Here is a 23,557-nt window from a genome sequence, read left to right as displayed (position 1 = left end):
TAGTTGAAGTTTAAATCGTAAAATTAAAGGAACTTAAAGTTAAGTTTAAACTTTTGTTAAACATCTGATTTGTACAGTTAGCATCACGCCAGTTTAAACTTTAGTTAATTACTTAACTTGTTAATGTTAAAAAAAACTCATTACAAGCTGTATATAACTTTTTTGAGGTTAAACCAAGATAAGTTTAAGTTTAAATCAGTTAAACTAAACTTTCACTACAGTTTAAACTTTAATTTGTAAAGTTAGAATCAGTTCAAGTTTAAATCAATAAAACTAAACTTTAACTAAAAGTTTTAGCAACTTCAACTATAGATTCAATTTCGTTTAAACTTTTGTTAAACATTTAATTTGTTAAGTTGGCATCATGTTAATTTAAACTTTAGTTAATTAATTAACTTGTTAATCTTAGAAAAAGCAAATTCCAAACTTATATAACTTTTTCATAGTTAAACCAAAATAAGTTTAAGTTTAAATCGGTTAAACTAAACTTTCACTTTAATAAACTTTAAGCAACATAAGCTTTGGAACCACCTTAGTTTAAACTTAAGTTAAACATGTAATAGCATGATGTTAGCTAGTTTAAACTTTAATTAAACATTTAATAAACTTTAAGCAACTTAAACTTTTAGTTTAAACTTTAGTTTAACATTTAATTTGTAGTGTTAGAATCACTCCAGTTTAAACTTTAGTTAATTATCTAACTTGTTAATGTTAGTAACACCTTATTTTTAACTTTACATAGTTAAACCAAGAAAAGTTTAACTTTAAATCTGTAAAACTAAACTTTCACTTCAATAAACACTAAGCAAATTAAACTTTGAAACCATCTTAGTTTAAACTTTAGTTAAACATGTAATTTGTAAAGTTAACATCATGTTAGTTTAAACTTTAATTAAACATTTAATAAACTTTAAGCAACTTAAACTTTACAACCACCTCAGTTCAAACTTTAGTCTAAACATTTAATCTGTAAAGTTAGCATCATGTTAGTTTAAACTTTAGTTAATTACTTAACCTGTTAATGTTAACAACAACTCATTTTAAACTCTAGTTAATCACTTAACTTGTTAGTTATCTTTTTTAAATTTTTCATCAATATTAACCAATTTTTTGTATTTTTTTATATTTATTACTAAAATCTCTAACCTAATGTTTTGTTTTTTTTTTTGTTAATATTTTCTTTAAACCTGGTTTAACTATAAGTTGCTCTAGTATATAAACATATTTTTCTGTTTAAGTATATGTATAATTGTCATTAAAGATATTTATCATAGTTTTATCTTAAAATTAACAAAATTAAAAGTTTTGTTTTAGCTAAAATTTTTGTTTAAATTAATTCACAGTTTTAAACATGTGTGTAAAGCATATAATTAGTTTTTAAGTTTATAATAATTCAGTTACTAGACTAGACTCAAAGCTTAAATTTAAAAATAAAGTTTTTTATTTAAAGTTAATTCGTTTTTTCACTTTTTTTTTGTAATTTATATAAATTTAAATATAATTTTCTTTTAACAAAAAATAAAGCTTCAAATTATAATTAGAATTATATCCAGCGAGGACGGTGAAATGTTTTTTTTTTTTTTGTTAAATAATTAAATAAGAAATAAATTTTTATTAAACAACAATCTATTTTATAATAATTAACTACAAATATATAAATATATTTAAAATTAATTTATCACAATACATACAACATAAATTTTTTATTTTTTTTTTTTTTTTAATTTAATAAATAATATTTGTTAATACCAAACAAATTACAATACAATTTAAACTAAAAGTATTGTAAAGTAATGTATTTATTTGCCTAGCCTAAAAGTAGGCCTTAAATTGTATTGTAACTTGTTTATATATTTTATTTTCTGTAATAATATATTTATTGCTATTTGTTTAACAAATTATAAATTTGTTTTAACTTTCATCATAATGTTTTGAATTTTTGCTGATTTTTTTTAAGATTTTAGTACTAGTTTTAAACTGTTAGGGTTTTTTCTAGGTTAAATTTTATGAAATTATAATTAACCAGTCTAGGTTTAAGTTTTAGAGGATTAAGTAATCCCTTAGTTTTGATAATTTTGTCTGGTTTTTGGATTTATAACTAAAATAAATATTTTCTGTAATTTTCTCTTAAATATGACTAGATTCTAGAGTGTTTAACAGACCTGATCTATGACTTAGTTTATGATATATTTAAGTATACTTAAACTTAGTAAGATTTTTATAGAAAGCATTATTTTCTAGGCCCAACATTTACTAATTTTTACTAATACAGTTTGTTATTAGTTTATAGTGATTATTTTATAGTAATATATTGTTAAATACTTTACATCATAAAAATTATCTGTAACAGATAAATTTCTTTTCAGATTCCTAGCAGTTTGAGATCGAATTATTGCTCGTACTTGAAAATTCGGAAAAATTTGAACCAAATCAGTTAAATACCTAAGCGTTATATTTGTTTTAGAACTAATTTTAAATATCACATAGAGGATAGAAACAACAAAACATATCAATGTTGAGCTCTAAGTAGGGGAAGCATAGGCTCGAAGTTGGGTCTTAGATCGAAACGAATGTATTTAGGCACATTTACCAAAACCAAGTTGCTGGACATATTGGGCGCTTATGCACATACTTTTGGCGTGTCCGATTGCTTTACAGAAACAGAAATTATAGGGAATTGTAAGTTATTGAGATTGTGTTCAAAAGCAACCCCTGCTGGAATCTGTTTTTACTCGGAGGGCTCTTAACTGGGAAACGGTCTTCCAAATTACACTAATATCTTCCAGTTGGAAGTTTTTTTCATCAGGGAATGTGTAAATGGATTGGCGTCAATCGAGTTAACATATGTATTTCCCGACAGCCAAAAGCCAATTACGTAGATATCGGCCGATAAAGACTTTGAAGTACTTTACATGAACACTTGTCTTTCGGCCTTGAATCACGGTGTACACTAAAGACTAACCACCACCGCCTCCTTGTAATTGCTTAGGAACACGCAGGTCTAAATTTTCTTGGCGATGTTTAAATTTTCTTGGCTTGCAATTACCTTAAGTACTTATACTATCTGATCTTCGACCATTACTGCTCTTTACGGCCATACAGATGTAATGGCCAAAGTCGAGTTCTTACTCACAGAGAACACAACGAATTTATTGTGATCAGAGTAAACCTTGAACATACACTACATATAGATGCGATGCCGGACCATTTACAAGCAATTACCTTAAGTACCTTAAGTTATACTATCTGATCTTCGACCATTACTCCTCTTTACAGCCATACAGATGTAATGGCCAAAGTCGAGTTCTTACTCACAGAGAACACAACGAATCTATTGTGATCAGAGTAAACCTTGAACATACACTACACATAGAAGGGAAATTCAATGATGCCACGAGAATAAGATACCGCACATCCATCAACATTCAACCCAGCACAATTCCCATTCATCCGACACATTAATAGAGAAAAACATTCGGCACACTTATTCTTTATATACAGCAGGACGAGGTCCGAATATCCCTATATGTGGCACCACAGTCACTCCTCTCAGCGGTGCTTTCCGGCAATAGAACCGAACTTCTCCCGAAGTTATGCTGTATTGTGTTCAACAACAGCCTCTACGTGCAGTCCGAAGGGTACTCTTTAATAACCGGCACCAGATTACGTTCGCAACTCTACTCTGCGTGCCATCGGCTCTCGTGGTATCAGTTAAAATAAGTACTCTGGTTCGACCGCAAATCAAATGATTTCTAGGAATGGCCGTGGAGTTCCTTGGCATCAACAGTTTATAGTCACGGCAGACTAGAGGCCATTCTCTGACTCCGCGATTGCAATAACACCAAGATGTGAAAAAATTCATCCAGATAACGTGCTCACCCCTGGGGGATCTGCAGATACAGTTTAATCTATTAACGTATTGGACTCTGTAAGAAATCCATAAGCGAATATTCTACCAGTGGTAAGCTGATCATCATATGGGTACCATGCCACACGGGGAATGTACTTGTCATAAAGTAAAGGTAGCGTGGGAAAGTTTACTTAATGATGAATCGTTCTAAGCTTTGAAAACATAGGTGAGTAGTCCTTAGTTTCTCAGGAACACCTTTCATTGTCATATCGTTAGAACGGTGATATATGCCTCACATTGGAACGCTGCTCCAGAGAAATAATAGAGTTAAATAGCCTACTGTCTACGATAAATATCTTCGCTCCTATTCGTAAATCGTTAGAAGATTAGGTGAAGTGAAGTAAATTGTTTTTCTATTTCTTACACTATTTTAAAAAACAAGAGACTTAGACGCTTCTGTCGACACTTGAAAATGCACTAAGTCCAGTTGATATCGCACTGTAGTCTCATGTACTAAACATCAAGAGTTTCTGATTTCTTAAAATTTTCCAATCTGCAAAGGTCTTGGTCTATTATTGAATGAATAAGACTGACAGATGTGGCTGTTATCGACGAAAGAGTAGATATGATTGGCAGTCTGACAAAGAAGATCGTTTTTGAAAAGAGAAAATAGAGTGGGGGAAAGAAAGGAGCCTTGCAGTAGATCCGTTCTTGAACTCATGTCGTGATTAAGTAATTCATATTCCTCATGTTGCTGACATCGAAGAAAGTGTAGAAGGTCGGTTATAAAAATTTGAAATACATTTGGGAAAGAATGGAAATTTGCGATCAATCTTGAACTTTCTTGATGAAATCCTAAAGGTCCAATCGAGTTGCAAAAATTATCGTTGCTTTTTCTTTTTCATATTTACTCAAGAGGTTAAGGTCTAATGTGCTGCAAATGTTTAGGTCTTTTCATCCTATAAAGCCCTTTTACGATTTAAGTTCATCCTCATTTCGGTGAGTTCTTCTTTCCTCTCTATCAATTGATTCAAATTATGGTGATTGATCACAGCCTTATAGAGTTGTTTGATCTTTTATTGTTTTGTTTGGAAATTGGTTCTCTAGGTACTCTAAGTTACTTTCTCTTTTCACACCGATTCAAGCTTGAATTGGACGCCCCCAGCATCTACATAATCAGAGAAAGGAAGGCATAAATGATAAGTTGAGTTTTAAGTTTCGATTGATCACTATTTTGTTTGGAAATTGGTTCTCTAGGTACTCTAAGTTACTTTGGCTTTCCTTACCGATTCACATTCGAATTGGAGCTGCATTATCAGAGAAAGAAGGGCATGAATGATAAGTTGCGTTTCCAGTTTCGATTGAACATGGCCTTATAAAGTTGTTTGATCTTTTATTGTTTTGCTTGGAAATTGGTTCTCTAGGTACGCTAAGTTACTTTGATTTTCCTTAACGATTAACGTTCGAGTTGGACGCTCCAGCAGACCGGGATGCAAGGACGTAAAGTTTAAAAGTTTCCATAATTGTTAAGAATCTAGGAGAAGGGGAAGAGAGGGCGTTGGCTACTTCATTGATGAAATTCCAAATTAGATTATAATAAGACTAGCGGAATGAGAAAATTGTACGTTTAAATAGAACGATATGAAGAATACCTGTCCTCTCTATGATACGCTTCCAAGCTTCCGTAGAGAGCAGTTAAGAATACTTTTATTAGTGCTGTGTACCAGTGACGCTTGCCGGAAGACTAGGTCTTGAATATAATGATGACTGTAGAAGCTATCATATGGAAGAGGAAGAAGATTAGACAGTGTTATATCTACTATCCATTTGCTTGACATTTAAAGAGAATAGAGAGCGATACTTCGGTACTCCCTTTTCTTTAAGATATGAAGTAACTACATATCTAGGATAAATTTTCATTATATGCTCAACTGAATCAATGAAACCGGGAGGTTTCTGGAAGCAATGAATAATATAGACTCCTGTAACCACTAGGTTGACATAATTAAACTTAGCTTTTTATGAAGTGACGGCACTTTGAACTTAACAGAACACTAAATGACTTTAATTTTCAAGTGTTATATTAATTCAAATCCAAACTACTTTAGATTCCCTAATAGAAAGTGACACTTTCGTATTAGAAGCTCTCTTTGAGCCAATTTCCTAATAGCTCAAGTTTATGTTATACATTTTTCTCTATGATGTAAAGTATTTAGTCTAGAATTGGCCATATTTTATCATATAATTATTACTTTCCTAATTTTGTTTTAAAAATTTACTTTAACAATAATTTTATTTTGGAAAATTTAAATTAGTTCTTAATTTATTAAAAAAACATAAAAAGGGGTTTTACAAAAGAATAAACACAATTTAATGCCTTATAAAACGTGCAATCAGTCTAACGTGTACCAGTAATTTTTTCCATTTTTTATTTACTAAGAAACCACAAAACTTTTACAGGAATATTAAAAAAAAGATTTCACAAATCGTTTTAGAAAGCCAACACCTTAAAGTAGGCTATTATTTTTTAAACAATTTACTGCCTAAGAGTAGGCTTTCAAATGATTTGTGCAAACATTATTAGTTTTCTTTTAATATGTAAAAAATATTATTATAGCAAATGCTATTTTTTTTCAAAAAAAAAAAAAAAAACAGGGAGGGGTTTTAAAGTCTTTTAATTAGTTAATCAAACAGTTAAGTTTTCTTTAATAAAATTTAAAGAAAATACTGTTTGTTGTTAAATTAACATAAAGTTAGCAGGGTTAGAGAGAGAGAGGGAAAGAGTGTAAGAGAGTTTTAAAATTATATTAAAGTTATAAAGTTTTCTTTTTTGTATAATATTTCCTATAATAAATCTTTATAATTATAGTATAATTTAATATAAAGTTTTCTTGTGTTGTTTCTTTACCCTCAATTTAACATTTATTTAGTTTAATATTTTTTTAATAAATTTATTTAAAATCTCTTTTTTGTTTTCTTTAAAACTTTTTGGTTTTGTTTAGCAACAACTCTTATTAATTCTCTCTTATTAACTTTGGCACCATTAACACATTCTTACTCATTTGCTATAAAATATTTTAATAAAACAACCATTCATTTCTAACCTTACTTTTTGTGTGTGTGGAAAACGTTTAAGTTTAGACCAATGTAGCCTGTTTACGCCAACAACAGAATACCATACCGGGCATTTTTGTGTCCTTATCTTCTAATTATAGATTCGTTTGTGGTCCTCCCCCACCGCCGGCACCGCTGCCACTAGCACCTAAGGCTGCAGTGGCAGTCAATTGATTAGTGGGATGTACACCGGTTAAACCCAAGGTCATGCTGCTCAAGAGTTCATGTTCATTTTTAGCCTGTCTTAACCAATTGCGTAAATCTCTGGTACGTTCCACCAGACTGGTGGTATAGCTGACGGCTCGGGGATTTTGTGAGACTATGGTATTGGCTGCTATAATAGAATTCTGCATGCGTCCCGAGGCAAGTTGTCTATAGGTTTCCAAACGATCTGCTAAAGTTGGAATAGAATGAGCTGTATGTAGTGTGGAAGGAACATTGCTAGCGGCATTAAGTTGTTGTTGTAGATTAATATGGTTGTTACCTGATGAGGGATTATTGGTTGCTACCGTTCCAGTAGTTAACATATGTGACCAATTCAATTCAGAGGGTGAGATCATGGGAGCGCTTAAGGCTTTTGTAAAAGAAATATTAAAATATAGTCAACAACATTCCAAATATAAAAGAACACTTACCTCCATGTTGTCCCGTTTTACCCAACAAATCTAAAATCTCTCGTATTTCTGCATTCAAAATTTCCAAATTCTTAATGCAGTCATTCGATTCCAATTGATATAGATCTTTACGTTTATTGAGATTCTGTGTATCACCACTGGCAAAATCAGTGCTGCTAAAACCTGAGCTAGAGTGTGAGGATAAATCACTGAGCGTGGCATCCTCTTTCTGTTCCACACCCAATAGATCCATGGTAGGTTTTTCTTTTTCATAAATACGCAAAAGACTCTGTTCCAAGTGTCTTAAACGTATGACCTTTTCACCCAATAAAGCTCTGGTACGATGCAAGTTAACCTCCATTTCGGTAAGCTCTTTTTCTTCCTGTATCAATTGATCCAAACTGTGGCGACTAACCATGGCCTTGTGACGTTGTTTGATCTCTCGTTGTCTGGCTCGGAAATTGGTTCTTTGGGTGCGCAAAGATTCTTTGGCTCTACGCACCGAATCACGCTCTAAATGTATGCGATGTTTAAAGAATTCCAATTCCGAACTGGCCGCTCCAGCAGCTGCATAATCAGCATTGGATATATCCGAGAAGGGATAGCGCAAATGATAGGTAGCATCCAGAGTATTTTCGGGAAATTGATCTTCTAAATCTTCCAGCTTTTGCAATTGATGTCGTAGATTTTCGACTGGTGTGCAAGGACGTTCCGATTTAAAGTTTTCAGAATTGTTGAGACGTGAAGTAGAGGCGGATTTTGACGTGAGAACTGTTTCTTACGTTGTACACCACCTCCTCCGCGAGAATTATTATTGTTCTCTTGATTACTTTGGAAAGCTTCGGAATCCGAATTGCCATTATCACTTAATATGGGCTGAGGTGCCGGCAAGTAACGTCCCTTGGAATAGTTATTGGAAATAGTAGTATCCGATTGACTCATTGAAGTAGTATCATCCTGGGCCTGCAAGTGTTTGATATATTTAGAGGCTATACCCGGCTTACGTGTTGCCGCAGCAGGACCCTTTTCAGTGCTACGTTCACTATGATGCTGCTGCTGCAAGTCACCTTTACCGGGAGGATGTAGATGTGTTTTGGGTGGCAAAGGAGGTTTTCCATTCTTGCCCGTGGTATTGGTAGAGACACCAACACTATTTTGACACGAAGTAGAATAAGAGAGAGAACGATTATCACTGTTGCCTATAGAAGGCTTATTCGATATGGATCGTTCTGTTTCCGAACCCGTGGTACAAGTGTGTAAACTTTGCTGCTGTAAAGCTTGCGCTTCACGTCTACGATTTCTTCTTTCCAATGATAGTTTAACATCGGTCTTTAGTCTTATATACTTCTCCTTGAGGCATCTATATTTATCTTCTAGAAGACGTTTTTCACAGCGCACTTTCTCATAGAGTCTATCTTCGCCATTGTCTCGCATTCTTTGTCTCTCTAGCTCTAGTTCATGATTAAGTTTATCCTTCATTTCGTTTAGTTTCAAGGCATGTTCCTTTTTCAATATCTCCTCCTCACTCTTGAGGTCTCTTTCTAAGTCTTCCAATATCTCGGCATGATTCTTTTGTAGGGTACACATTTGCGCCTTATGTTCATCTACCACTGCCTTGCGTTTAGTATCCAATTCTTCTTCCAATTGATGGCGTATTTCCTCAAATTGCAACTCGATAGCCTCCTCCATTTGATGGCGATGTGAGGTCAAACGCAAGTCATATTCATGACGTATACTCTTCAGTTTCTGCTCATGTTCTTTCTTAATCAAATCGATTTCTTTTTGCAATTGTTCCTCCAAACGCTCACGTTCTTCTTTCAGCCATAGTTGTTTTTCTTTCTCCAATTTTTCCTGCATATTATCGGCAGTCTTATCCATTTCCTCCTCTTTAGTTTTTTTCCGCCACTTTCTCGGTGTCTTTCTTTAGGAAACTCACTATTTTGGAAGCCACTTTTAGGGATCTTGCGGCCGATTTTTCACTATTGACCGATTGTAATTTCTTTTCCAATTGTTCCACCTCACGACTGTGTTTACGATCTAGTTCATCTAAATCGAAAGGATTGTTGGATGGAACCGCCGACTGTAAAGAATCTTGTTCGGATTTGTTGATTATAAAGCTTCTAACGGAACTGCCTTTAGAATCGGAATCGGTATCCTCGTAAAGAGGTTTAACTGTGGTTGTTTCTTTCAGTTTATCCAAATATTGCACGGCTGAGTTATTGACTGAGATTTGAGCATGTTCCACACTTTGCGATCTAGTCAAATCGGTGACTTTGGCTTTTTCACGTTCAGGCAAATCCATAGAAAAGCTTTGAGCTTTTAACATTTGTATAGTTTGAGTCTTGGAAACAGGTATTATCTTAACCTCTTTGAGATGTTTTTCATCATTGATAAGGAATGGATTAAGGCTACGTTGATAGGCCACACCATCTAAAGGCAAACTGCCAATACCCACACAATCATTTAGCTCCTCACCATCATCTTCATCGTCATCATCCCAGGGATCATCATCTTCAGCATCATCATCCGAATTGGCCGATACTTCAGGACTTTGAGTCAATTTTCTCGAACTACTAGGATCTTCCTCGGGTGAATGTCGATTCTTGGAACAATCTTCTAAATTAAAATGTACACGCCTTTTTTCATCGCCTGTCTCCTCATGATTATCCTTTTCCATGCGTCTACGCATGTCAGTCAAACTGGAATCACGTAAAATACCTTTCACACCTGGAGGTGTACCAGCCATGCCCTCCACTATAACATTGGAACTATTACTGACAATATTGTGCGGATTGGTGATAATGGCAGAAGCCTGATTTAAACCCACTTCCATTTGGCGACGTGATTTTAAAAACATAGCTCCTGTGCCCGACAAAGTAAAACCTTTCTTTTCATTGAGGCTTAAGGCATCTGTTTCCGGCTTATTGGCCAATGGGAACTTTTGCAATATATTATCATTAGACAAACGCATATTGAAACCTAACTGGGGATTTGTTTTGGCCACTTCAAAGCGAGTATTCTTTACCGGCATAAAAGTGGAACCAAAATTTTTCGTTCTCGATTCCAAGAAACGACTAACACCACCACTAAAACCACTGGGAGTGTTAGAGGAAGAAGAGGAGTTGTTGGTAGTTAAACTACCACAACCGCTGCTACCATTGCCACCTCCCATACTCGTGTTACTCTGTTTAGGTATAGCTCCCTGAGTCATTTGCGTTGTACTGGGTGAAGACATTTCCAAAGTATTGGTAGTATTATCACATTCATCGGTGCCCTGTAAACTACGTATACCCGAATCTAATTGTGAGGCATCATCTGAATTATCCACCACATTGGTAGTGGTTGTTGTAGGAGCTATTGAGGTTGTCGTTGAATTGGTGGTATTAGTGAGGGCGCTGATGATGACATTCGTCGTATTGTTTTGTGATTGTAAAGCTGCCGCATTTTGATGCTTTTGTCTTGCTTGTTCTACTAAATTACGATAAACATCGTCGAGTGGATGTTCCCATTGTGAGGTTTTTGTTTTTAGATTATAATAATAATGACCACATTTTTCCTCTGAATAACTAGAACAAACAGAGAGACAAAAAAAAACTCATATAAATATCTCTAACTATACAAAGGATACTTTTGGCTTTGTTTTTATTATTGTTGATTTCATGTCCTTATTATTATGAATTTCATGTCCTTGCATAAAAACTTACCATATTTTCCAATCATCGGGCAGGGCCTGCATTAAACCTTCTTTAGCCAAATACAGCAAATGTGTTTCTTTAACTGGATCAATGCCAACCAATACAGCATAATCGTTGATTTCTAAAATGAGACATAAAAATATTAAATATTAAAAGTTTATCTATCACTGCATAATATCGATAAATAAATATACAAGTTTGAGTATCTAGATGGATGCATCATCCATCTGATGATGGATGTTTAAGTGAATGAATGTTGTTTGTTCATAAATATTATTAAATTTCGTTTTCTTCATTATGATAATTGCTTTAAATTTGTTATTAAATTTCTTTTCCTTTAAAAGCTAAAGGTCACGTGCTTTTTCCCAGAAAAATTATTATTACGTTGAAATTGTAATAAATTTTAAATTGAGTTTTAACTATAAACTCGAGTAGAGTAAAATGTTTGTTTGTGTACGTTTCTTTATTCTTATTAATATGTAGACCTTTAACTTTCTTCAAATTAAATTTTAAAAATTCATTGGTTTGTAAATAAATATCTTTTAACCTTTACAATTAAGATAATATGATAAATATGTATAAAGTTAACATTAAAAATGTTTTAATTTCTAAGTAAATTTTTTTTTTCTTTAAAAAAAGTAATCTTTCTTAAAAGCTTCCAAAGGTCATACGAAAAGGTCAAACTTTTAAATTTCCTGGCAAAATTCGATTGGTATAAAGTATATAAATCATGTTTATGTTTTACATCTACTGATAAACAGAGTTTATTTTCAATAAAATGTTATCTTTTAGGTCATCTCATCTAAGACCTATCAGACCTTAAATAGGCCAACTATTATAATTAGATCAATTTATACCTTACCGCTGGTTTAATGGTTAGTGTTCTAGTGCATTAGACCAGAGGTCGTCGGTACGATTTCCAGCATTTTCTCAAGGGGGCATTGTATGAGGGATAGGGTGAAATGAGACCCAACTTGTACGAAATTTGATAGTATCATTAGGCTTATATAGAACGTAGTTGTGTCTTTTTTGAACATATAGCTCATTTACTGCAAGGCTGGCATAATGGTTTCATGAAAATTTAATGTTTTACTTTGAATTGTACCCTACACCACTATAATGGGGAGTTCTGATGTTTTCTAACACCCAAAAATATTGGCCATACACCTTAAAGTATACCAATCGGCTCAGAATCACTTTTTGAGTCGATTAAGCTATGTCCGTCTGTGTGTCCGTATAAATCTTGCACGCTACAGGTCGCAATTTTCAAGATAAGATGATGAAATTTGACACATACCTTTCCTATACAAAGCCTATTGAAATTGGTTCATAATTTTCATCTAACCCCCATACAAACGTACCCCCTTAATAGGGCTTTTGAGCCCTAGTATATGCACAAAAATCTACAGAACTTAGTTTTGTATAAAGTTAGTTAGTTAGTAGTAGTTAGTTAGTTAGTTAGTTAGTTAGTTAGTAGTTAGTTAGTTAGTTAGTATAGTAGTTAGTTAGTTAGTTAGTTAGTTAGTTAGTTAGTTCGTTAGTTAGTTAGTTAGTAGTAGTTAGTTAGTTAGTTAGTTAGTTAGTTAGTTAGGTGTAGTTAGTTAGTTAGTTGTTAGTTAGTTAGTTAGTTAGTAGTAGTTAGTTAGTTAGTTAGTTAGTTAGTTAGTTTAGTTAGTTAGTTAGTTAGTTAGTTAGTTAGTTAGTAGTTAGTTAGTTAGTTAGTTAGTAGTTAGTTAGTTAGTTAGTTAGTTAGTAGTTAGTTAGTAGTTAGTAGTTAGTTAGTTAGTTTTAGTTAGTAGTTAGTTTTAGTTAGTTAGTTAGTTAGTTAGTTAGTAGTTAGTTAGTTAGTTAGTTAGTTAGTTAGTTAGTAGTTAGTTAGTTAGTTAGTTAGTTAGTAGTAGTTAGTTAGTAGTTAGTTAGTTAGTTAGTAGTAGTTAGTTAGTTAGTTAGTTAGTTAGTTAGTTAGTTAGTTAGTTAGTTAGTTAGTTAGTAGTTAGTAGTTAGTTAGTTAGTTAGTTAGTTAGTTAGTTAGTTAGTTAGTTAGTTAGTTAGTTAGTTAGTTAGTTATTAGTTAGTTAGTTAGTTAGTAGTAGTTAGTTAGTTAGTTAGTAGTTAGTTAGTTAGTTAGTTAGTTAGTTAGTTAGTTAGTTAGTTAGTTAGTTAGTTAGTAGTTAGTTAGTTAGTTAGTTAGTTAGTTAGTAGTTAGTTAGTTAGTAGTTAGTTAGTTAGTTAGTTAGTTAGTTAGTTAGTTAGTTAGTTAGTTAGTAGTAGTTAGTAGTTAGTTAGTTAGTTAGTTAGTTAGTTAGTTAGTAGTTAGTTAGTTAGTTAGTTAGTTAGTAGTTAGTTAGTTAGTTAGTTAGTTAGTTAGTTAGTTAGTTAGTTAGTTAGTTAGTTAGTTAGTTAGTTAGTTAGTTAGTTAGTTAGTTAGTTAGTAGTTAGTTAGGTTAGTTAGTTAGTTAGTTAGTTAGTTAGTAGTTTAGTTAGTTAGTAGTTAGTTAGTTAGTTAGTTAGTTAGGTAGTTAGTTAGTTAGTAGTTAGTTAGTTAGTTAGTTAGTTAGTTAGTTAGTTAGTTAGTAGTTAGTTAGTTAGTTAGTTAGTTAGTTAGTTAGTAGTTAGTTAGTTAGTGTTAGTTAGTTAGTTAGTTAGTTAGTTAGTTAGTTAGTTAGTAGTTAGTTAGTTAGTAGTTAGTAGTTAGTTAGTTAGTTAGTGTTAGTTAGTTAGTTAGTTAGTAGTAGTTAGTTAGTAGTTAGTTAGTTAGTAGTTAGTTAGTTAGTTAGTTAGTTAGTTAGTTAGTTAGTTAGTTAGTTAGTTAGTTAGTAGTTAGTTAGTTAGTTAGTTAGTTAGTTAGAGTAGTTAGTTAGTTAGTTAGTTAGTTAGTTAGTTAGTTAGTTAGTAGTTAGTTAGTTAGTTAGTTAGTTAGTAGTTAGTTAGTAGTTAGTTAGTTAGTTAGTTAGTTAGTTAGTTAGTTAGTTAGTTAGTTAGTTAGTTAGTTAGTTAGTTAGTTAGTTAGTTAGTTAGTTAGTTAGTTAGTTAGTTAGTTAGTTAGTTAGTTAGTTAGTTAGTTAGTTAGTTAGTTAGTTAGTTAGTTAGTTAGTTAGTTAGTTAGTTAGTTAGTTAGTTAGTTAGTTAGTTAGTTAGTTAGTTACTTAGTTAGTTAGTTAGTTACTTAGTTACATGTAGGACAATGCCAGTCATTCCTAATAGGGCATTAGAAAACTCGTACCAATTACAGAACAATTGATTTGAAATCATTCGATCTAACATATACTAGGTATTTACTGCTTTTTTCGCAATGCAGGCCGAATAAGTCCTAATCATGTGAACCCGTTAACATCTAAGTATAAGAACCCATTTCAGTTTTTCTCATTAAATGGAACATTTCAAACTTTTAACATTAAAACTTTGATGTGCTTTATCTTTATATTTTAAACTCATTTTTAATCCATTAAAAGTTTTAAGTAAATCAAAATTTAATATTAATCAAATTTCTAGTTAAATAAAGTTTTATTTTTAGTTTAAAATAAAATGTAATGAAAAATGTTTTAAATTAATTATAAACGGATACATTTTCATAGAAACTAGTTTTAACTTTCAGTCTTCTAGTATTTATTAATGAAAATTTTCTACATTAAATTAATTATTTAGGTTAATTAGGAAGTACATTGCTTTTATATATAAAAAAACTTAAATTAATATGAATAAACTAGAACAGCTTTATACTCTCCTTTAAATATTTATACAACAAAGAAACCTATTTATGACTTTTTGTCGGCAGTGCGTGAGAAGGCAAATGAAACGTAAAATTAATATTTTAAATATAATGTTGTGTTAACAAGGAAGTACTCAGTCCCTTTGATGAGGAAATCTAAAGAAATAAACATGTAACACATTTTCATTAAATATTCATAATAGCAGTAAAAAAAAAAACATGATTAACAGATGACTTGCAGACCAATAAAGATTCCTTAAGAAAGAAAAAGTAAAAATAACCCAAATTTTTTAATAGTCTGTTCTTTTTTCAACAGGTTGTGCAAACACCTCAGAAAATTCTTTAAGGAGAATACAAACATACATACATGTGTATGTACAATGTACACATTCATTACATCACAATTTTTTACACCTGTTTTAATATTTACACTTCTTTAAAACACTTTCATTCATTCATTCTTTCATCAACTTCTAACATTAAAACTAACAAAAACTGACCGAGTTTTTTTTCTCGTAGAAATTTGTCACTTTCTCTGCTTAAATATTATTGGACACGCAACTTTAATATGCATATGTCAATTTTAATTATCCAAAGTAACCTAGTTTTTTGTAAGTTTTATTTCTGATTTTTTACTTACATTTTTCCACTTAGTCTAAAAATTATTATATTTCATATTTTTCGCTTTTGTTTAGAAATGCAAACACTTAAAACTAACATGTTTTGTAAAGTTAATTTTAAACAATATTTCAAAAAGTTATTTTCAACTTATTTCAGCAAATTCTTGACAATAACTGGACAGGTATTAATGAAATTTAAAAAAGTATATTTTTTGAATAACACATACTACCTACTGGCTTATCGATCCTGTGTAAGGGTTGCCATATAAAGTAGTTTTTATGGGAATTTAAAAAATTCGCGAAACATTACTTACAATAAAGCTAGACTATAAACTAGACTAGACTATAGTCTAGTCTATAGTCTAGCCTATAATCTAGTCTTTAATCTAGTCTATAGTCTAGTCTATAGTCTAGTCTATAGTCTAGTCTATAGTCTAGTCTATAGTCTAGTCTATAGTCTAGTCTATCGTCTAGTCTATCGTCTAGTCTATAGTCTAGTCTATAGTCTAGTCTATAGTCTAGTCTATAGTCTAGTCTATAGTCTAGTCTATAGTCTAGTCTATAGTCTAGTCTATAGTCTAGTCTATAGTCTAGTCTATAGTCTAGTCTATAGTCTAGTCTAGAGTCTAGTCTATAGTCTAGTCTATAGTCTAGTCTATAGTCTAGTCTATAGTCTAGTTCTAGTCTAGTCTATAGTCTAGTCTATAGTCTAGTCTATAGTCTAGTCTATAGTCTAGTCTATAGTCTAGTCTCTAGTCTAGTCTTAGTCGAGTAAGATAGTCTATAGTCTAGTCTCTATAGTCTAGTCTATAGTCTAGTCTATAGTCTAGTCTATAGTCTAGTCTATAGTCATAGTCTATAGTCTAGTCTAGTAGTCTAGTCTATAGTCTAGTCTAGTCTATAGTCTAGTCTATAGTCTAGTCTATAGTATAGTCTATAGTCTAGTCTATGTCTAGTCTAGTCTATAGTCTAGTCTATAGTCTAGTCTATAGTCTAGTCTATAGTCTAGTCTATAGTCTAGTCTATAGTCTCGTCTATAGTCTAGTCTATAGTTAGTCTATAGTCTAGTCATAGTATATAGTCTATAGCTAGTCTATAGTCTAGTCTATCGTCTAGTCTATAGTCTAGTCTATAGTCTAGTCTATAGTCTAGTCTATAGTTAGTCTATAGTCTAGTCTATAGTCTAGTTCTATAGTCTAGTCTATAGTCTTAGATCTATAGTTAGTCTATAGTCTAGTCTATAGTCTAGTCTATAGTCTAGTCTATAGTCTAGTCTATAGTCTAGTCTATAGTCTAGTCTATAGTCTAGTCTATAGTCTAGTCTATAGTCTAGTCTATAGTAGTCTATAGTCTAGTATAGTCAAGTCTATAGTCTAGTCTATAGTCTAGTCTAGTCTATAGGTCTAGTCTAGTCTAGTCTAGTCTATAGTCTGTTATAGTCTAGTCTAGTCTAGTCTATAGTCTAGTCTATAGTCTAGTCTATAGTCTAGTCTATAGTATTAGTCTATAGTCTAGTCTATAGTCTAGTCTATAGTCTAGTCTATAGTCTAGTCTATAGTCTAGTCTATAGTCTAGTCTATAGTCTAGTCTATAGTCTAGTCTATAGTCTAGTCTATAGTCTAGTCTATAGTCTAGTCTATAGTCTAGTCTATAGTCTAGATCTATAGTCTAGTCTATAGTCTAGTCTATAGTCTAGTCTATAGTCTAGTCTATAGTCTAAGTCTATAGTCTAGTCTATAGTCTAGTCTATAGTCTAGTCTATAGTCTAGTCTATAGTCTAGCTATAGTCTAGTCTATAGTCTAGTCTATAGTCTAGTCTATAGTCTAGTCTATAGTCTAGTCTATAGTCTAGTCTATAGTCTAGTCTATAGTCTAGTCTATAGTCCAGTCTATATTCCAGCCTATAGTCTAGTCTAGTCTATAGTCCAGTCTATAGTCTAGTCTATAGTCTAGTCTATAGTCTAGTCTATAGTCTAGTTTATAGTCTAGTTTATAGTCTAGTCTATAGTCTAGTTTATAGTCTAGTTTATAGTCTAGTTTATAGTCTAGTCTATAGTCTAGTCTATAGTCTAGTCTATAGTCTAGTTTATAGTCTAGTTTATAGTCTAGTCTATAGTCTAGTCTATAGTCTAGTCTATAGTCTAGTCTATAGTCTAGTCTATAGTCTAGTCTATAGTCTAGTCTATAGTCTAGTCTATAGTCTAGTCTATAGTCTAGTCTATAGTCTAGTCTATAGTCTAGTCTATAGTCTAGTCTATAGTCTAGTCTATAGTCTAGTCTATATAGTCTATAGTCTAGTCTATAGTCTAGTCTATAGTCTAGTCTATAGTCTAGTCTATAGTCTAGTCTATAGTCTAGTCTATAGTCTAGTCTATAGTCTAGTCTATAGTCTAGTCTATAGTCTAGTCTATAGTCTAGTCTATAGTCTAGTCTATAGTCTAGTCTATAGTCTAGTCTATAGTCTAGTCTATAGTCTAGTCTATAGTCTAGTCTATAGTCTAGTCTATAGTCTAGTCTATAGTCTAGTCTATAGTCTAGTCTATAGTCTAGTCTATAGTCCAGTCTATAGTCCAGCCTATAGTCTAGTCTAGTCTATAGTCCAGTCTATAGTCTAGTCTATAGTCTAGTCTATAGTCTAGTCTATAGTCTAGTCTATAGTCTAGTCTATAGTCTAGTTTATAGTCTAGTTTATAGTCTAGTCTATAGTCTAGTCTATAGTCTAGTCTATAGTCTAGTTTATAGTCTAGTTTATAGTCTAGTCTATAGTCTAGTCTATAGTCTAGTCTATAGTCTAGTCTATAGTCTAGTCTATAGTCTAGTCTATAGTCTAGTCTATAGTCTAGTCTATAGTCTAGTCTATAGTCTAGTCTATAGTCTAGTCTATAGTCTAGTCTATAGTCTAGTCTATAGTCTAGTCTATAGTCTAGTCTATAGTCTAGTCTATAGTCTAGTCTATGTCTAGTCTATAGTCTAGTCTATATTCTAGTCTATAGTCTAGCTCTATAGTTAGTCTATAGTCTAGTTATAGACTTAGTCTATAGTCTAGTCTATAGCTAGTCTATAGTCTAGTCTATAGTCTAGTCTATAGTCTAGTCTATGTCTAGTCTATAGTCTATAGTCTATAGTAGTCTATAGTCTAGTCTAGTCTATAGTCTAGTCTATAGTCTAGTCTATAGTCTAGTCTAGTCTATAGTCTAGTCTATAGTCTAGTCTATAGTCTATAGTCTAGTCTATAGTCTGTCTATAGTCTAGTCTATAGTCTAGTCTATAGTCTAGTCTATAGTCTAGTCTATAGTCTAGTCTATAGTCTAGTCTATAGTCTAGTCTATAGTCTAGTCTATAGTCTAGTCTATAGTTAGTCTATAGTCTAGCTATAGTCTATCTATAGTCTAGTCTATAGTCTAGTCTATAGTCTTATCTATAGTATATTCTTATAGAGATCAGGAGATTCCGAGTTTTTCTTGATTTTGTCGTGGTTTCAGGAGCTTTAAATTGTTTTTGTCTTTATTGTAGTTAGCCAATGTAAAACATTCCTAATCGTTATCAGGAGTTCCCGAATTCTTCTTAACTTCTGTCGTAGTTTAGCAGTATCGTTTTGTATTCATTATATTAGTCTAGACTAAGACTTTGTCTAGTATATAGTCTAGTCTAGTATATAGTCTAGTCTAGTATATAGTCTAGTCTATAGTCTAGTCTTAGTAGTCTATAGTCTAGTCTATAGTCTAGTCTATAGTCTAGTCTATAGTCTAGTCTATAGTCTAGTCTATAGTCTAGTCTATCAGTCTAGTCTATAGTCTAGTCTAAGTATAGTCTATAGTCTAGTCTATAGTCTAGTCTATAGTCTAGTCTATAGTCTAGTCTATAGTCTAGTCTAGTCTAGTCTATAGTCTAGTCTATAGTCTAGTCTATAGTCTAGTCTATAGTCTAGTCTATAGTCTAGTCTATAGTCTAATCTATTGTCTCGTATTTGTCTAGTCTATATTTTAGTCTAGTTAGTCTATTGTTTAGTCTATTGTCTAGTTTTCTGAAAAGTTCTCCAGTTTTGCAATATTCTTAAGAATACTAAACACTTTTTTATCAACATATGGCCACACTGATAACCCCACATTTTTTGCTAAAAAACACTTGTTATTCAAATTATTTTTCCAAAGAAAAAAATAACAACAATATCCATCCAGTATGAAGTATGTATGTATATGTAAATACTTAAACGTACATATGGAGGGGGGATGTAAATACCCGGTCATTTTGTAAATTGAATTTTCTAACTCTGAACTAACTACAGTTAATCCCAAATTTACAATAATTAAATCTAGTGATGCCGACTATTAACATTAACTACGGAGACAGACAGTACCTTAATTGCATTCGGTCCATGTTCTTGAACATTCGGGGAAACTAAATTATCAAATAACGCACAATTAACGTTTATTCTATTCTCCTAGCTGAGGAATCGAACACGATCGATATATCCCCATTTCAAATTCATCAGTGTGAATACTGGTAACTAGATTTCAGTGGACGTTTCTAATGTGAATACAATACCACGGCCGGCAGGGTATATTTTTTACTTTCCAGTTTAGTTTCGTGTAACTAGCCACCACTTCTAATGAAACTTTATCATGCCATCAAAACTACAGTCTAAAAAAAGTTTTTGTATTTAACTATTTACAGTGAAATCTTTGTAGTGGTTATCCGAAAAACTAAACTATTCTATTCGTGTATATATTTTTTTATAATAAACTGAAAACACTTTTAATAAAGTCAAAGTCCTTGTTCTAATGTTATTTTCTACAAAGAACTATAATACATAAATTAATAAGATCCCTGCACTAGAAAACTGACTCATGTTTTTGACTAGCTAATGTGTGTGTGTGTGTGAGTACTATGTGTTGTAGTTGTCATAACAATTATTTTGCCACACAAAACATCTGGGAAATGGGGGGTTGAATTCACATGTAGTGCTTAGTTTTTTAAGGTTTGTCCAAATAAAGATCCTTTATAGAAATAAAGGACAAATAATGCAAACAAAAAACTGCTAACAATTAAACATTTTGCATATTATTATGTGACTCTTTGTTTTGGGTGTTGGGTAAAAGTGGGCTTGGAGTATAATTGTGACAGTTGGGTACTATTTTAGCCATTTTAAAGCATGTTAATGTCAACGAAATAGATATAATTATTTAAATCCAGACTAAGGGAACTTGACGAATAACATATGAATGGAACATTATATTCGAAGAAGTGTTTAAGTAGGTTAGGCTTGGCTTAGAAAAAGTAAGCTCCATGTGATGCAACTCCTCTCATATAACGCTGTATTTCATTTTGATTTCATGGTATATTATGTGTTCAGTCATCTGTATTTCCTCCTATAGTGTAAGGTGTGTTTCAGAATTATAAGAACACTTTTTATTATAATATTTTTCATAAAAATGTTTAATAAATTTTATAAATTATTTTGGAAACATGATCATTTTTGAACGTGCTTTTCATCGATGTGCAATTTGTCTCCATTTCTTTCGTAATATCTAATATTTTTCAAATAACAAGTTTGCCTGTGTTTCAAAATTATAAAAACATTTCATTATTTTTAAAAATTAAACATAATTTTAAAAAATTATTTGGTAATTCGGCCTCCCTTATATTTTAGAAGATTTAATATTCCAGAATTCACACTTTTACTAAAGTTTTTATTATATTTTGATCAATATTTGATAATTCCTGTGAAATTCCATTTTTTCGTAAATTAAGGCTTTCGTACAGTTGATTTCCCAAGTAAACTCGATTGGGTTGTATACCCAAAAGACTTTCCGTGGACTTTACATCTGGTTAGCACTGCTGACCACTCTAACGCAGGTGTATTTTTGTCTAGTCTATAGTCTAGTCTATAGGTCTAGTCTATAGTCTAGTCTATAGTCTAGTCTATAGTCTAGTCTATAGTCTAGTCTAGTCTAGGTCTAGTCTAGTCTATAGTCTAGTCTATAGTCTAGTCTATAGTCCTAGTCTATAGTCTAGTCTATAGGTCTAGTCTAGTAGTCTAGTCTAGTAGTCTAGTCTATAGTCTAGTCTATAGTCTAGTCTATAGTCTAGTCTAGTCTGTATAGTCTAGTCTATAGTCTAGTCTATAGTCTAGTCTATAGTCTAGTCTATAGTCTAGTCTATAGTCTAGTCTATAGTCTAGTCTATAGTCTAGTCTATAGTCTAGTCTATAGTCTAGTCTAAGTCTAGTCTATAGTCTAGTCTATAGTCTAGTCTATAGTCCTAGTCTATAGTCTAGTCTATAGTCTGTATAGTCTAGTAGTCTAGTCTATAGTCTAGTCTATAGTCTAGTCTATAGTCTAGTCTATAGTCTAGTCTATAGTCTAGTCTATAGTCTAGTCTATAGTCTAGTCTATAGTCTAGTCTATAGTCTAGTCTATAGTCTAGTCTATAGTCTAGTCTATAGTCTAGTCTATAGTCTAGTCTATAGTCTAGTCTATAGTCTAGTCTATAGTCTAGTCTATAGTCTAGTCTATAGTCTAGTCTATAGTCTAGTCTATAGTCTAGTCTATAGTCTAGTCTATAGTCTAGTCTATAGTCTAGTCTATAGTCTAGTCTATAGTCTAGTCTATAGTCTAGTCTATAGTCTAGTCTATAGTCTAGTCTATAGTCTAGTCTATAGTCTAGTCTATAGTCTAGTATAGTCTAGTCTATAGTCTAGTCTATAGTCTAGTCTATAGTCTAGTCTATAGTCTAGTCTATAGTCTAGTCTATAGTCTAGTCTATAGTCTAGTCTATAGTCTAGTCTATAGTCTAGTCTATAGTCTAGTCTATAGTCTAGTCTATAGTCTAGTCTATAGTCTAGTCTATAGTCTAGTCTATAGTCTAGTCTATAGTCTAGTCTATAGTCTAGTCTATAGTCTAGTCTATAGTCTAGTCTATAGTCTAGTCTATAGTCTAGTCTATAGTCTAGTCTATAGTCTAGTCTATAGTCTAGTCTATAGTCTAGTCTATAGTCTAGTCTATAGTCTAGTCTATAGTCTAGTCTATAGTCTAGTCTATAGTCTAGTCTATAGTCTAGTCTATAGTCTAGTCTATAGTCTATTCTATAGTCTTCTATAGTCTAGTCTATAGTCTAGTCTATAGTCTAGTCTATAGTCTAGTCTATAGTCTAGTCTATAGTCTAGTCTATAGTCTAGTCTATAGTCTAGTCTATAGTCTAGTCTATAGTCTAGTCTATAGTCTAGTCTATAGTCTAGTCTATAGTCTAGTCTATAGTCTAGTCTATAGTCTAGTCTATAGTCTAGTCTATAGTCTAGTCTATAGTCTAGTCTATAGTCTAGTCTATAGTCTAGTCTATAGTCTAGTCTATAGTCTAGCCTATAGTCTAGTCTATAGTCTAGTCTATAGTTCTAGTCTATAGTCTAGTCTATAGTCTAGTCTATAGTCTAGTCTATAGTCTAGTCTATAGTTTAGTCTATAGTCTAGTCTATAGTCTAGTCTATAGTTTAGTCTATAGTCTAGTCTATAGTCTAGTCTATAGTCTAGTTCTAATAGTCTTAGTCTAGTCTATAGTTATGTCTATAGTCTAGTCTAGTCTATAGTCTAGTCTAGTCTATAGTCTAGTCTATAGTCTAGTCTAGTCTAGTCTAGTTTCTAGTCTAGTCATAGTCTATAGTCTATGGTCTAATCTAGTCTATAGTCTAGTCTAGTCTAGTCTATAGTCTAGTCTAGTCTATAGTCTAGTCTAGTCTATAGTCTAGTCTATAATCTAATCTATAGTCTAGTCTATAGTCTAGTCTATAGTCTAGTCTATAGGTCTAGTCTATAGTCTAGTCTATAGTCTAGTCTATAGTCTAGTCTATAGTCTAGTCTATAGTCTAGTCTATAGTCTAGTCTATAGTCTAGTCTATAGTCTAGTCTATAGTCTAGTCTATAGTCTAGTCTATAGTCTAGTCTATAGTCTAGTCTATAGT

At 32.0% G+C, this 23,557-nt stretch overlaps 1 protein-coding gene across 1 annotated transcript in view; it reads right to left on the bottom strand.

Annotated features, from left to right (window-relative positions):
• Window positions 1-5,017: 5,017 nt before the first annotated feature.
• Window positions 5,018-23,557, bottom strand: part of LOC119612329 (kinesin-related protein 4-like) — a 38,743-nt gene continuing 20,203 nt past the window's right edge. Inside the window, 6 exon segments of the mRNA XM_037968122.1 lie at window positions 5,018-7,355; window positions 7,449-7,538; window positions 7,600-8,340; window positions 8,343-9,469; window positions 9,471-11,144; window positions 11,283-11,394. Coding sequence (XP_037824050.1) covers window positions 7,060-7,355; window positions 7,449-7,538; window positions 7,600-8,340; window positions 8,343-9,469; window positions 9,471-11,144; window positions 11,283-11,394 — 4,040 coding nt within the window. The 3' untranslated portion in view covers window positions 5,018-7,059.

Source organism: Lucilia sericata, unplaced genomic scaffold (genome assembly GCF_015586225.1).
Source record: "Lucilia sericata isolate MDLA Ls3-8-SP2 unplaced genomic scaffold, ASM1558622v1 Contig001651F_arrow, whole genome shotgun sequence".
Classification (NCBI taxonomy): domain Eukaryota; kingdom Metazoa; phylum Arthropoda; class Insecta; order Diptera; family Calliphoridae; genus Lucilia; species Lucilia sericata.
The sequence above is the reverse complement of the archived record's forward strand: the minus strand, read 5'-3'. Positions and strand labels throughout refer to the sequence as shown.